Source organism: Bombus vancouverensis, unplaced genomic scaffold (genome assembly GCF_051014615.1).
Source record: "Bombus vancouverensis nearcticus unplaced genomic scaffold, iyBomVanc1_principal scaffold0041, whole genome shotgun sequence".
NCBI classification, from domain to species: Eukaryota; Metazoa; Arthropoda; class Insecta; order Hymenoptera; family Apidae; genus Bombus; species Bombus vancouverensis.
Genome location: NW_027468932.1, coordinates 187,418 through 201,776, shown reverse-complemented (window position 1 = coordinate 201,776; position 14,359 = coordinate 187,418). Strand labels below are relative to the sequence as shown.

Here is a 14,359-nt window from a genome sequence, read left to right as displayed (position 1 = left end):
AAGGATAGACTCCACCCGCCACAGGCTTTGGTCATCTTCACGACGATCGTGCCTTTTCCCTTGACTTCCAGGTACCCCTTACCAATCCGGATCTGTCCAGTCGCAGGCACGAAGTCCACGAACCGATACCTATCCGGGGTCATATGGTTTGAGGCTCCCGAGTCAAGATAGCTGATCCTGTCCCTTTCCACGTGGTTGATAGATGATAAAGCCAGTGTGGAGATAAGTCCCTTGGATCTCGGTTTATCTTCCGATCCTTTCTCCACTTTGTTTTCTGGGTCTTTCTCTTCCTTGTCTTCTTTTCCCTCATGGCAGTTGTACGATATGTGGCCTCGTTTTCCACATTTATAGCATTTTTTACCCTTTGGGTTTTTGTGCTTTTTCTTAGCGCCATCTTGATTTTGTTGGGGCTTGGTCTTCGATTGTTTGCAAGCCGCCATTGCACTGTTCTTCTCGGAGGGACCCATGGCCGCTTCCATTCTCCTTTCCTCAAGTAGGAGATCGGATTTCACGACCCTCGAGGTTAGATTCTTATCGAGTCTTACCGTCCTAAGATATGTCGTGTAGTTTGGGTCCGCCACGAGGCCGGCTAAGATGAAACACGCCATCATGTGGTCTTCGGTTCTTAAACCTGCGTTGGAAATTTTTTCGCACAGATCGTATATCTTTCCGCAGTATTTTGCGACGTCCATATCGGGGTTTTTTCTATGGTACCCAGTTCCCGTATGCATAGGACAGTGTCCATCGACGTGGACCTTCCATGGACGTCCTCTAGCGCCTTCCAACAATCTCTCGCTGTCTTCAAGGATTTAATTTCTCCGATATATTCGGGGCGAATATGTCGGAAAAGATATGCACGTGCCATGTTATCCTTCCTCATGCATTCTGGGTCCAGCCTTTGCGCTTCCGTAAATCCTGGTTCTATTGCCTCCCAGCAACCCAGGAAAATTAGCGAGGCTTCCGTCATTATCTTCCAATACTCGTAATTCCCCTTTCTTAGGACCGGCTTCATATCGCTGTCCACATCACTTACTTTGTCGTGATCGGCCATGGCGTGGTCTCTTCTCGGATTGTCTTAGAAAACACAAAAAACTCAAAAAAATAATACCGTTTTTCCCCGCAGTTTACTGCTCTGGGCCCATAACCTGTTATTTAATATGGTTTTGGGTTTATAACGATTCACTTAGATTCGTATTCTCCAATATATTTCAGTCTTATAACACGTCTTACCACACAGGAATCTCTAAGTCAATAGAACAACGTGGTCGACTTCTAAGACAAAAGAGCGTCGTTAGAAGTCGTACCAACTTAGCTTGTAGTAAGCAGCGATCATACCAACTTAACATTTCTCAACATTGATCGCAGGGGAAGCGGTCCATATAGTCAAATGCATTCCGGTACAAGTAAAGGTACGACATACAACAAAATGCTACTCGGAACTACCCGTTTGGCAAAGGAATCGCACCACAGGAACTCCGCCCGGACGTGCGCCAAACGTGGCGATATTCAGCACCATCGTCGTTGGCCACGAGCGGAATGTATACCCAAAAGACCTCGATGCACTACGGGACCACGTCATGTTCCCGGCAGAAAATCTGCAGTCTTGAACGCATTGGCCAGAGGAGCAACAGGAAAAACAATCGTCCCTGGAACAGTAAACATCCTGGGAATGATGGACAAAACACATTAACGACAATAGCGAAAAATACCGTATCAAGCTTATGGACTGGTTTTATGGAATTTGGAACTGTCAGTGCAGCAATATTTGGAATACTCGCAATATTTAAACTAATCAAGACAATAATATATATAGCCGCACACGGATACCAGTTACGTGAAACTTACGAATGCGGAATCGCCCTATAAGGAGCAATATGCGGCTCAGTCACCCACCCGCTACTATACCTCAAAAGAAGACGAAATATCGATGATCAAACAGCACAACCTCAAGGGATATCGATAACACCGGTAGTCACTCAACTACCAACGACATCTACGTCCGCCTTGAGCGAACTCAGAGATACCATCAGTCAAATTTCCTTTGGAAATTTGAACTTCAAGGGCGGGGATGTCACGTCCCGCGCTCCGCACGCGTCGTAACAAGAACAAGAAAACCATTCTATACAAAACACGCGAATAAGGATTTGAATGCACAAAGGAACACACGGCACTACGAAACGAAAGGAAGGATTAACAAAACGAGGGCGATTAACGGATCCAACCAATAAACAAAATACATATACACACAATTCTAAATAAACCAGGAAATAAGAATAACTACAAAAGGGGAAAATAATTGAAACGCCAGGAATATATATATATATATATAAATATATTTCAATCAATCAATTTGGAGAGTTACATATAAGTATAAACATATATGCCGAACATGTAATAACCTAGTAAATATTAGAGACAGTGCTTCCAATACTATGCAATAAATACAATATTATCAATTTATGAAATATAAGTATACATGAAGTCAAAAACTAATAGTTTAACGAATACATAAAACATACAATATTGTATTATTAAAGAAATGAAGGTTACATTGTCAGAAATATATATATGTGTGCGAATTCTATCAAACCGATAATCTAAGATACATACTTCAAACTAGCCTACATTCCGGTAAAGGATAAATAAATAATTGACATTTCATTTCGTATGAATACTACACTGCCAAGAGAAATATGCATATGAATACGTATATATATATATATATATAGATTTATATTATCGAATACTCTATAAAATAAACTACTCAAAACAATAAATAACGCAATCGAAGAATTACAAAACATTAGCCATATTAAAATAACACACAACATAAATATATATATATATATATATATATATATATATATATATATATATATATATATACGTATATTCACACGAACAATACTTTTGTCACTTTAAAGCAATATTAATAAATAAATGTTCTAATTGCGGTAGAATAAGGAAAAACGAGCGGCAGACGGAAAATTACTTCGATATTAAACAAAATTAAAGACCCGTCACTATAACTTTGCTGATGACATTTATGAGCAGCCATGTTAGATTTACACGCGTATGGCGACAGGAATATTAGGGATTAATGGAAGTCAGTCGCGAGAAATAAATCATGAAAACACATTGTTAACACTTTTCTTTAATAAAATCTGTGCGCAACTACAAATGTAAAAAATATACATATGTCGGAGATGAAAGAACACCGGAGTCTGTAATGGAACAATTGTAGTTATTCAATCCGATTGTAATTGTTCGAGAGTTGTGATAATGAGCTTGGGCTCGAGGCCACAGTCAGTCGCCGAACGTAGCCGCGGTTACGGGATGAACGCTTTGTTTAACAAAGGTATGGAGTAATTCTATAGCTCTCCTTAAAAGAAATATTCGTGGCGACACGCGACAGTAAACATTCCAACGGTTTCTGTCCCGTGGCTCGCCACACGCAGACCCTATTCTTCGAGTAAGATGATTGCCAGATGTCGATGCGTCTCCGCAGTACATGTTCGGCTAGCCCGAGGGCCCGTTATAAATCTTAAGGTTTAGTTAACTAAAGTCCTTCAAACAGACAAACAGTCTTTGTCCCAACTACGGGAAGATAGGGGAGACATATTTTTCAACGAGCGGCGTCTCCCACTAGCAACTTTCCCTCAAGGGCGGCTATCATTCTAACCACCGATATGGAGATTGACCAATTAGCAGCAACGCCAATTTCCCTTACTTTCTGAACAAAGGCTTTTCTCGACGAACCCGATGATCTCGTATCCTTAGACACACCCCATTATAGTTTTCCTCTGTGGCATCATCGGGACGGGAAAGGCATTCTCGCTCGCGATCTCATTGATGAAAGGTGTAACTCTTTACGATCAGTGAATATTACGCGTCCGACTTTGATTTTGTGAGTACGTTCATCTATCATCCCGTCGACCGCGGATTCGTTATTGAACCTAGGATCATTGTCATTAGTTTCTCGAGTACCTAACTACCACGGTTACTTGTCCGGTTTTGTAATAATCGTATTTGCACTAGTCAATATCTTCTCTATTGCATAACGACAACGTGTAACCCAAACGAAGATTCGTTTCACGCCCCTAACCCTAATTCTAATGTAAACCCGACATATATAATAATTCTATATTGAAAAAAATATGAAATTAACATGATACATACATTACTACATAAGTTATATATAAAATATGTATATTATACCCTTGCCTACTGACTGATATGAATTTCTTTCGGTCTCGAATGCGTTAAAAGAGAGCGCAAAGAAGTCGAAATTACTTATTGTAATTAGTAAAACGACCTGAGTGGCAGACAGATACAAGAAAGAAGGAATATTATATTAGCGGAATTTTTATAGCAATTATATAGGGTTTCGATCGCATAATTAATCAGTATCAACTTACCAGTCTTTAACGGAAGAACAAAAAGAAGAGCAGACGGCACACAGACCGCAATGATGATCATTTTCAAGTAGAATCTCAAACTGCCGTACATCTTTGAAAACTTCGTTAGTCGTAAGGGATCAAAGGATGATGTCCGCGCTGCGGAAAGTAGATGAGAAGCGGCTATTTCAACAACCACCGTGTAGGTACTGCACTAGCCAGAAGTATCTGCGACAGAAATCAGAATACACTCGTTTTCGCATGGTTGGATCAATTTCGCGTGGGACTAACCTGATTGAACCTAACGCGGGATAATTGCTCAACTCACGACTTTAACCAGCCCGCTTGATTCTCTGTAAATGCTTGAAATTGACGCTTGGATTCTTTCCAGATTAACTAGCTTTGCCCCTCCCTCCCTTTATCTATTTTCTTAGATCGACTTAGACTGCCACAACATATTATCTTTCTTCTTTTCTTTTCTTTTCTTTCCTTTTGATCTTTTAAAGCCCTAAATCGCTGGCTATTTTGTATACTATATATTTTGTACACTCAATTACTCTGTAAGTCATAAGTACATATGTTTTACAACGTTATTTGTAATATTTCAGTTAAAATCCAGAAAAGCCAGAAATATATTTTCAGCATATTTTAACGCGCCCCAGGCAAAGATCTCAAAAACGAGTTGCGGCACAATTTAAAGCGACAAATAGCATCGCGTGTCTCGTTGTGGTAACACACGGTTCGCCAGTTTTTTTTTTTTTTTTTGATATCGGTGACTGCCATATTCTCTTGAGTTTCTAAATCGTAAAGATTCTTTCCCCAGGGATTGGTCAACTGTGTATGTCCCCATGCGACGTAACTTGCTTAAGGAACACGAGCCGGTGATATGCAGGCAACGTATAATTGAATATCATTCGCTCTGAAACGCTGAAGTAATGACCAGTGCAGTGGTCCAGTGGTCATATTGAATGCCGCTGGATATATCAGCATTTGGCAACCTAACCCAAAGAAGCAGGAAATATGAAGCCACCGAATACCAATTAACTTCGTAGTTGCACGGTTCACATTCCATCATTTCTGAATATGCGAGGACAGCCCTCTTATTGTGCTTTTAATTCTTTTATTTGTTTCATTTTCAGCAAATATACTGGTTTTTTAAATTAAGCTTCTTTTTATACAGAGTTACAGATTATATTAATTTTATATAGAATATATTTAAGAAAGATATTTAATTTTTTGCTAGTTAAGTATTGATCGATTAAGTTACTGTACCTTTGTTCCGATAAATGCGTGCCATTTCCTCGAATCTAATATCATAGCAAATGCCAATACCTATTTTGCAGCCCTTCACATCGAACGTCGTTAGGGAGTTACCAGGACTGAGTGAATCACTCTCTCGAAAAGTAATCTTATTAGGAATGTCGATGTCGAATAGATGTACCTAATAACATAAAAATGTAGTCGCTAATTCTATTGCTGCAACTTTTGTAATTTAATATCAAAGTTACCAACTCCTAAACTTTAATTATTTTTTATTTAATAACTGACAGCGTTTTTATCACTTTCTTTTATTAAAAAATCTTATCATTTAATAATGTTTAAAAAGGAGAAAAAATAAGTATAATAATATTTTAAGTATGTGAAAAATTTATACAACAACAAACACATTACAACAAAAATGGGCGTTTCCCGTATCATAACGTATTTTATAAACCGTAAATTATAGAATTGGTTATAGTATACGTATGTACATATGTATATTCCTAAATTATTCCTAGATAGAGTCACTTTCTTCACCCCAATATTTTCAAATTCAAAGCCATAAAGGAATATATTACTTATCTTTCGGTGTTTTGCTATCAAAGTTCCCCCCCAAAGGGACCCCAAATAGTACAGGTATTGTACAATTTATCGCCCTCTATTTCAGGCATCGTACCACCAACTACATAGATGTTGTTTTCTTTAGCTGCGTTCGATGAAGCAACGCTCGTTTCACCATCAGGAATACTCTCGACGTATTTTGGAAAGTACTCTGCATTGCAATATTTCAATTAATGAAAAATAACTGTCTTTTGTTCCAACCATAAATTAAATTGAAATGTTTGTCAGTCAATAGTATATAGCTTAGCTAATAGTATATATAATAAATTGTTTCTACAGGTTCAAAATGAAAAATGAATATTTAGAAATATTTAATTACGACAATGCTATTTGTGTTAGCATCAGTGGCTTGTTACTCAACGACTTTGCTAGTACTTTTTGAAACATAAAGTTAGTTTTCAATTAACACTTATACTAGAGGCGGAATTATAAATGCAAAATAATTGATAATACTAATTTATAAGTACCTAATTATTAGTATGTTAAAAAATATATTTATACAAAAATCACGATAATCATGAAAATGGGGAAATCCTATATTCTCGACTCAATTCACAATTTATTTTGTATATTAATTAGATTTGTGACGGATGAAAAGAGAGGGAGAGTTGTGCGTTTCGTCCCGGGACTACCGGTGGACTCGTCAGTAAGGCTATGCCCGGTAGTCCCTGCCTTAAACGTAGAGGGAGTCTCGCTAGGTGCGGTATTTATATCAATCGCTCGTATATTCGACCGCTAGCGAGTTAGACAGACAGACTCGTTGTCGTCGTAGCCCTCTAGTGTTGGCGGTTGGTACCCGCGGATCGCGCGGGAGGTGTTGCACCGCGTTGATGCCTCGACCTGTCGGCGTCCTGTTGATACCGATCCGCCACAGATTCCGCGCTCATCAGTACGTACTCACTGGCGACATCGAGAAAATGTATCGGCAATTCCTCGTACGACCAGAGGATCGGAAATATCAAAGGATATTATGGCGCAGCGCGAGTGGAGAAACAGAAACATATGAGCTTAACACCGTAATACTCTTATCATAGAAATAGAAGCAGTCCTCAATTCACGCCCGCTAACTCCTATCTCCACCGATCCAAATGATCTCCTAGCCCTCACTCCCGGACATTTCCTCATTGGCGATTCATTAATGCGCTTACATGATCGAGATTTCATGGACATTCGATCGAACCGACTCTCCAAATGGTAGCATATCCAACAGCTTAAACAACATTTTTGGAACCGCTGGCATAAGGAGTATTTGAACGAGCTAACCAATCGCAATAAATGGAGCAAGGGTGGACACAGCATCCAAAAGGGCACAATCGTCATCCTCAGAGAGGACAACGTTCCCTCCATGCACTGGCCTCTGGGCCGAGTTATCAAGGTTCATCCAGGCGCCGATGGTATTGTCACGTAAAATAACAAAATAAAAAAGGAATTTGAGGTAAAAAATAAAAAAAAGAAAACTTTATTTTTTTTCTAACATCAATACACTTTACAATCTACTTCCGAACTCTAGGCGTGACTTTCTAAGACTGACTCTTATGATTTTACTTTCGATCGGATCCGATTACTTTCTTTTGTCATCCCTCAACATCCCCACCGTCCATGCATTTGCTAGGCGTCCGCAATCGTTGCCACGTGCTCTTTCTTCTAGAACCTTCGGTGGAAGGACCGTTGGGATGTTGATGGTTCATTAGGCACTTCCGCGATATACATTGTCGCCGAGTGCTTTATCTCTATCGTCAGTCCGTCGGATTTGAAGTATGCCGGTCGTGACATACCCCCCTGGTTAGATTGATCTTGGTCCTCTAAGATCGTAGTAGAATGGAATTATTTAAATGTAGATCAAAGGATATGTTTACGCTTTTTTTTCAGGGATCGCTATGAATTGATTTTCTGCATGTGATGGTACAAAAGTTATTTCGTTAATCTTAAATATAGCAATTTTACAATATTTGTTAGTGTTCGAGAAGCTAATAATTTCAGAGGCGTAATCATGTTGTAGTTTTCGATCGTGAATTGGTTGGGTTTGTTTACAAAGCGTAATTCCTATCCCGTGAATTTAAGGCAACTAATTAAGGGTATTGTTACTAGTGCTAGGGTCAGCATTATCCTGAAAAAAGTACGCTTTCAATCGGTTACCATGTATCTTTTTCTTAGCATTGTCGATAGAAATAATGTAATAAGGAGTTTTCACATCGTTAATCCTGTAGGGTCCTAACCATTCAAGGTCCAACTTATCTCTTTTATGGTCGTTGTGAATTAAAACAAAGTCTCCTTTCCTAAACACAGTCTGAGTTTTAACAATCTTTCTTTCTTGGTCTCGCTTGTATCGTTGCTTATTCTGAATAAGTGTTTTGTGAGCTGTTTCCCAATATTTATTCAACTGTTTTTGCCAAAGTAAGTACATATCATCATATGTAAGTGTGGGAAATTTGGATATTGCGGAAGGTAAGTTAGCTTTTCGCCCAAAGGTCAATTCAAAGGGAGAGAATCCTGTTCCTTCATGTTTCGCGGTGTTGTACCCTAAACAAATGAAATTAAGTACTTCATCCCATTCTTTGTCATTGTCGTGTAATGCAATACGAATTAAATCTTTAACTGAGGCATGCGTTCTTTCGAGGGATCCGTTATTTTGTGGGTGAAATGAAGTTGTTTTGATGTGTTTGATTTTAAAAGCTTCTTCAAATTTCGTCATTAAATCACTAACAAAATTTTGTCCCTGATCTGTTAGGATCGTTTTTGGTGCCGAAAATATGTAAATATAGTGTTCAATGAGCGCGTTAATTATGGATTCAGTTCGTTGCGTTTTAAGGGGAACTAGTATCAGATATTTCGTAAGTTCATCGTGTATTGAAAGTATGTATTGGTTTCCGCGTTTGGTTTTCGTCATCGGTCCTATGATGTCCATAGCGATTTTGTCGTTAGGGTTAAGTGGCGTGTCTGAGATTTGTGGGGATTCTTTGGGTCTGATACGTGTTAGTTTCCCCTTTTGACATGTGTCGCATGTTTTCACAAAGTTTTTTACTCTTTCTAAAAGTCCGGAAATTTTGAATTTATCCTTGATCCGTTGATACGTTTTCTGTATCCCTAAATGTCCTACGGTGTCGTTATGGTTTTCCTTTATTGCTTGTATTATTTCGTTTTCGTCTAGTTTTAAGATGGGATTAGGTGCATAAGTAATTTTCTTCTACGTGTCGTTAAAATATATTAGCGTGAGTTTAATCTGTGTTTTCTCTAATTCAGTGAAATCGCTATTTCCTATGCCGATTTTTGTTGTATCTTTAAGAATTTTGTAAAGTCTTCTGATCCAAAGTGTCTCGTCGTATTCTCCTAAGTCGTTTCGAGTTAATTGGTAAAATGTTTGGTCATTTGGTTTAATTTCTAAGAGTTTCGGATTCTCGTTGTTGTCTTTCCATGCGTTGAATGAATTAGTGTGATCAATTACTAGGTCGAGGTTAACTACTTCGTCGCGAGTTACTGCGTGAACTTTAGATAAAGCGTCTGCAGCTGTGTTATCTTTACCCTTTGTATATTCGATTTCATAGTCATATTCTTCGAGTCTAAGTCTCCAACGAATCAGTCTGCTAGAAGGGTCTTTGCAATTGTGTAGCCACTTAAGAGCTTGGTGGTCGGTTCGAATAATGAAGCGTCGTCCTAACAAATATTGTCTTAATCTTTTCACGGCCCATAAGATGGCTAAGAGTCCCTTTTCTGTCGTGGTATAGTTTCGTTCGGGTGGATTCAGTGTTCTTGAAATGTAACAACAAGGATGACCGTCTTGCGACAGTATTGCTCCTAGTCCTTCGTTACTTGCGTCGGTAGTTAAGGTAAAGGTTTTGTTAAAGTCTGGATAAGCTAATATTGGGAAATTACAGAGTTTGTCTTTTAAAGTATCAAAACTAATCTGGTGTTTGTCAGTCCAATGGAATGGTGTGTCCTTTCTTGTTAAGTCTGTAAGGCTTTTCGCGATTTTGGAAAAGTTTCGAATAAATTTGCGGTAATAACCTGCTAAACCTAAGAATGATTTCACGTCCGTGGCACTGCGGGGTAATCGAAAGTTTTTTACAGCGTCTAATTTCTTGGGGTTTGGTTTGACTCCTTCGGATGAAACTACATGGCCTAAGTATTCTAATTCCGGTTTTATGAATTCACATTTGTCCGGTTGCAATTTAAGTCCTAATTCTCTGAGTCTCTGAAATACTATCGTGAGGTTTTCGTTATGTTCTTGAATCGTTTTTCCGAATATCACTATGTCATCCAAATAAACAAAGCAGTATTTTCCTACAAGTCCAGCTAAAGCTCTGTCCATTAATCTTTGAAAGGTAGCGGGTGCGTTTTTAAGTCCGAATGGCATTCGATTGAAATGAAAATGCCCTTGCGGTGTCGAAAAAGCGGTATATTTTTTAGATTTCTCGTTCATTGGAATTTGATGGAATCCTGAGGATAAATCAAGTGCCGAAAAGAATTTTGCGTTTCCTAGTTGTGTTAAAATGTCGTCTATATCAGGTAAAGGGTAAGCGTCTTGTTCTGTGAGTTCATTTAGTTTCCTGAAATCGATAACTATCCTCCATTTCTGTTTTCCTGAGGCGTCTAATTTTTTCGGAACTACCCATACCGGAGAGTTATAAGGGGATTCGGATTCTTCTATAATATTTTTCTTCAACATGTCTCCTATTTGTCGCGAAATCTCGTCACGGTGACATTCCGGTGGTCTATACGATCGCGTGTTAATAATTTTGTCTTTGGTTAACGAAATTGTGTGCTGAGTTAAATTAGTACAGGGTAAAAGATCGGTTTCTAAATTAAAGATGTCAATATAATGGAGGATAATCTTTTCGATGGATTCACGGATTGGTTTTTCAATGTGATCTGTTCTCACTAGGCTTTTTAGTTTTGATACATTGGAAAAGTCATGAGAATTTTGAATATTGCTAGAAATTTCAATGTTTTGCTCACCAGTGTTGATAAAACATACTTTAGTTGGTTTGCCTTCCAAATAGATTGTTTGAACTCTGTTTTCTCCAGGAGTCAAATGTATTGGTTTCTGAAATAAAATGGTTTTGTCGTTTAATCGGATTTTGTCATTGGATATTGAATAGTTATACTTCTCTAAACATGGTAGCCCAATGATTCCGTCTTCGATAATAGGGAAATTGTTCGGTACTATGTGAAAAATGTGATTTTGTCCAAAAATTCGTTTCGTTACGTATTCGTTAGTTTCGTATTTGTCTCGTCCCATAGAAAATTTTTGTTTAGGCCCTATTTGTATCGCGTTGACAGTTTTGTTACGTTTCACCAGGTTTATCCCTGCTCCTGTGTCGACCAGAAATACTCGCTCTTCGGTTCGGGTTGACAAAGGTATTGCGAGCAGTCTTCCCGTGGCGATGTTGACTCGTATGTCTCGTACGGTTCGTCCATCTCTTGGTTCGATGTTGTTTCTTGTATTTCGTCCCATTCCTGGACTGCCTGAATCCTTGCGGGTGGTTGGTCGCGCTGGATCGGTGGTAGAAAATTTTGACACTTGTTGGCAATGTGTCCCAGCTTTCCGCACTTGAAGCACTTCATCTACGCGCGTTCAGCAGGTGATCTATTTTCTACTTGGTTAAACGTAGCAGGTTTCTGAGCTACTGGCGTGTTAGGCGATCTTGATGGTACAGATCGTCTTACCTGCATATGCTGGTTGTCGGGGCGATTACTAACCGAAGGTAAGCGATTACATGACCAATTAGGTTGTCGTTCTTCTCGCAAGTAGCGTTCTACATCGGCTGCCTTTTTTTCAGCTTCCGGAAGATTCAAGGGTTCACTGCTTAATAGTATTCGTCCTATGTCGCGTCTGAGTCCCTTTAGGTATACACGAACAGTCTTCTTCGTGATTTCTTCAGTCATAATTTTACGCGTTAGTGGTTGTGGGTACTCATTGGTTACTGCGTACAGCAAACGGTTGAGTATTCTTCTAAACCGAATATTAAAACTTTGCACTGATTCCTCGCGTCCCTGTCTCAACTCTCGTAATTGTTCTTGGTACTCATCCGAAGTCAGTTGTGCTGCTAAGTTATTTCTCAGTGCGTCGTACAGATCACTGTAACACTCAATAGGAATGTTGCGAATACTTTGGGCTGCTTTCCCCACGATTTTTTCCACTTTTATTGCTTTTAGCAATAGATCTTGCTCCATACAGCGATCCTTCATACTTCTCACTTCTTTGATGAAGTCTTCAACTCCTACATCATCATCTCCGTTGAGCGTTGGGATGTAGCGTATTGCATCCTTAGCTCGTAGAGTGGGAGGAGCGGGCGGAAAATAGCCTCTTTCTTCCACCTCGGGTTGTTCGATGTCGAGGTGGACAGGTGGGGTGTCTGGAGCTGCTAACCCTGACAGTTTGCGTGCTTTTGCCATATTCACGGTGCGATTGATTGCTGTCGACGCACTTTCATTGTCTTCGGTGATAATGGAAGCAAATTCATCGGTCGCAGGGGATCCGAACCCAGTCCGTAGCGCTGCGACGGTTTTTCCGAGATTCTCGATTTCTGCTGCCCTGTGTCTGTTCTCTTCGTCATTTTGCATAGACAAACGTAACATTTCCTCTCGTAAAAGGGCAATGTTCTCGTTCTGTTTTTGAATACTGTCCCATATTGCTCGCAACATTGGGTCAGTTGAGGTTGAAGTTTGAGATTCGTTTGCCTTAGACATTATTGCGCTGATTTATAATTTTCAGACGAAGACGAGTCTTGGCTACTGAAGCTAAATTTTCTTTCACGGTAACGTACAAAGGAATTCAGTTTACCTTTTATTGTTACTTCACTTGGTTCGCGATAGTTACTTTGTTGTTGCGGATGACCGTAGTCCCAAATAATTCGATCTTCCGTAGATGATGAATGTCTTTTGGTTTCCGAACAAACATTTTTCACTATCCTGGCAGGATCGCCAAAATGTCACGTAAAATAACAAAATAAAAAAGGAATTTGAGGTAAAAAAATAAAAAAAGAAAACTTTATTTTTTTTCTAACATCAATACACTTTACAATCTACTTCCGAACTCTAGGCGTGACTTTCTAAGACTGACTCTTATGATTTTACTTTCGATCGGATCCGATTACTTTCTTTTGTCATCCCTCCACATCCCCACCGTCCATGCATTTGCTAGGCGTCCGCGATCGTTGCCACGTGCTCTTTCTTCTAGAACCTTCGGTGGAAGGACCGTTGGGATGTTGATGGTTCATTCATGATGGTTCAGCGATATACATTGTCGCCGAGTGCCGCCACATCTTTATCTCTATCGTCAGTCCGTCGGATTTGAAGTATGCCGGTCGTGACATGCTCTTCGGGCCACACGTTTTATGATACAAGACCAGCAAAATGATCAATGTGTAATTTTACATATCTTACATTTTTTCCAAATGAAATATTGTTTTTATTAAACGTTTAAAACCTCAGGCAACATTTATTTCATCTGATTTCAGTTTTACAAATATATATCTATAATACATATCTGTATAAATTACGGTCTGGTTATATCAAACAGGGACCGACACTCACTAGGGAAAACTGCCCAAAAATTGAATCGTAAAAACCAATATGAAAGACAACAAATTTCTCGTTCTGCGGAACAAATAGAAATGAGCGGAGTATCTTTATCTTTATCTGAGACATTCAAAGCGTATCACGCATACGCTAAACCTGAAGAAAACTTTCTTGTCTTCCATGTTCATTTTTCCCTTTCCATTTCCGAACGGTTTCTTCTATATTTATTTATATGTTCGTGATTGATGCTATTGACAACATACAACTAAGGGGAAATACGAATAGTAATAGATAGATGTATAATTCATTATGCAATTTTATAGAATTAAATCTTATTTATCTTCAGATATAAAAACTATATTTACCAGCTGAAACACTAACGCATATGCAGTATAATATAATCTACTTAACAATCTCGTTTTAGTTATAATATGTGATTAATTCTTTTGCTATTTCGCTATAAACAGTTTCTTGTGCATACAATATTTTTTTATAGTATTCTAATATATTGTTAGATATTGTAAAGAAAATAAAATACAGTTATTGAAGTTTGGGAACATTCA

The 14,359-nt window shown here is 38.8% G+C and overlaps 1 protein-coding gene across 1 annotated transcript; it reads right to left on the bottom strand.

Annotated features, from left to right (window-relative positions):
* Positions 1 to 11,761: 11,761 nt before the first annotated feature.
* LOC143304584 (uncharacterized) lies at positions 11,762 to 14,315 on the bottom strand. Its single transcript, XM_076627060.1, has one exon. The coding sequence runs from the start codon at positions 12,963 to 12,965 to the stop codon at positions 11,841 to 11,843; it is 1,125 nt and encodes a 374-aa protein (XP_076483175.1). The 5' UTR covers positions 12,966 to 14,315; the 3' UTR covers positions 11,762 to 11,840.
* Between the last annotated feature and the right edge of the window lie 44 nt (positions 14,316 to 14,359).